The following is a 1223-nucleotide window of genomic DNA, read 5'->3' as shown; positions in this document are numbered from 1 at the left end:
GCCACGGCTGCGTCTATATAAACACCAACTGAGGACGTGGTAGAGAACGGTGCTTTCTGCTCTGAGCTCCAGCTGCTTCCTCTTAGACAAAGCGGGAGTTTTGATTTTGTTCACAAAGACATTAACTGACTGTTCAGTCGTTACAGAAATAATAATAAAATATTTTATTTCAATATTCATTCATTTCGAGTGTGTCATGGTTCTTACGTCAAAGAAAAATAAATAATCAAACTCGTATGTGATGTTCATTCTTGTTTTAAAAAACATCTACAACAGTAATTATTTAATTAGCCAATAAATAAAAACACATTTCAATCACCAATGGCAAAACAAATATGAAACTAGAAAATGTTCTCATTGACGATAAGTGTTGATTCAGTTCATATAAACTCCATTCCCACAACAGCAACATAGGTACATTTTTTTCAACATAAATAAAATCTGAGTTTTAATATCAAAATGCAAATTAAGATTGTGGATAAAGGGTGAATTTGTGGAAAATATTATTGTCACCTTCCATTTTTTACATGACTTTTAAACATAAATCCCAGACAGTTTGAAGAACAATTAAAAAGTATAATCAATTTGAACATTGTTTTGACAGCTCATTTACAGATTTATTAAAATTGAATAAATATTGTCATGTGTATTCACTTTCTTGTGTCATACATATACATTGATTCCAATCATTAATGTATAAGTTTAGTATAATATAATAGTATAAATACATCAATTGATTGGACAACTCAAATGTATCCAAACAGCCCTACAGTTAACATGTTAAAATAGTTATTCAGATAAGAAAAATAATCCTTTATGACGTCTTATTTATGTCTACAGTGATTTAGGAATTGTGTCTTTATGAAGATTGTGGGTGGCTCTTAAAAGAGCCTTTGTGGATGAGAAGGAGAAGTTGTTGTTGGTTTACTTGGTCTTGGCTGCCTTCTCAGTTTTCTTGGGCAGGAGAACAGCCTGGATGTTGGGCAGGACACCGCCCTGAGCGATGGTGACTCCACCGAGCAGCTTGTTGAGCTCCTCGTCGTTACGGACAGCCAGCTGCAGATGACGGGGGATGATTCTGGTCTTCTTGTTGTCGCGGGCAGCGTTTCCAGCCAACTCCAGGATCTCAGCGGTCAGGTACTCGAGCACGGCCGCCAGGTAGACGGGAGCTCCGGCACCGACACGCTGAGCGTAGTTACCCTTCCTGAGCAGCCTGTGAACAA

The 1223-nt window shown here is 37.4% G+C and overlaps 2 protein-coding genes across 2 annotated transcripts in view; one reads left to right on the top strand and one right to left on the bottom strand.

Moving 5' to 3' along the window:
* The window catches only part of LOC103379247 (histone H3), a 7106-nt gene that overhangs the window by 4897 nt on the left and 986 nt on the right, over positions 1 to 1223 (top strand). The gene's annotated exons all lie outside the window — the stretch shown is intronic.
* The window catches only part of LOC103379255 (histone H2A-like), a 1250-nt gene continuing 897 nt past the window's right edge, over positions 871 to 1223 (bottom strand). Inside the window, exon 2 of the mRNA XM_008310744.3 lies at positions 871 to 1219. Within this exon, the coding sequence (XP_008308966.2) occupies positions 925 to 1219 (295 nt within the window). The 3' untranslated portion in view covers positions 871 to 924. The remainder of the gene's footprint in view (positions 1220 to 1223) is intronic.

Source organism: Cynoglossus semilaevis, chromosome 5 (genome assembly GCF_000523025.1).
Source record: "Cynoglossus semilaevis isolate Cse_v1.0 chromosome 5, Cse_v1.0, whole genome shotgun sequence".
In the NCBI taxonomy this organism is placed as follows: Eukaryota; Metazoa; Chordata; class Actinopteri; order Pleuronectiformes; family Cynoglossidae; genus Cynoglossus; species Cynoglossus semilaevis.
The sequence above is the reverse complement of the archived record's forward strand: the minus strand, read 5'-3'. Positions and strand labels throughout refer to the sequence as shown.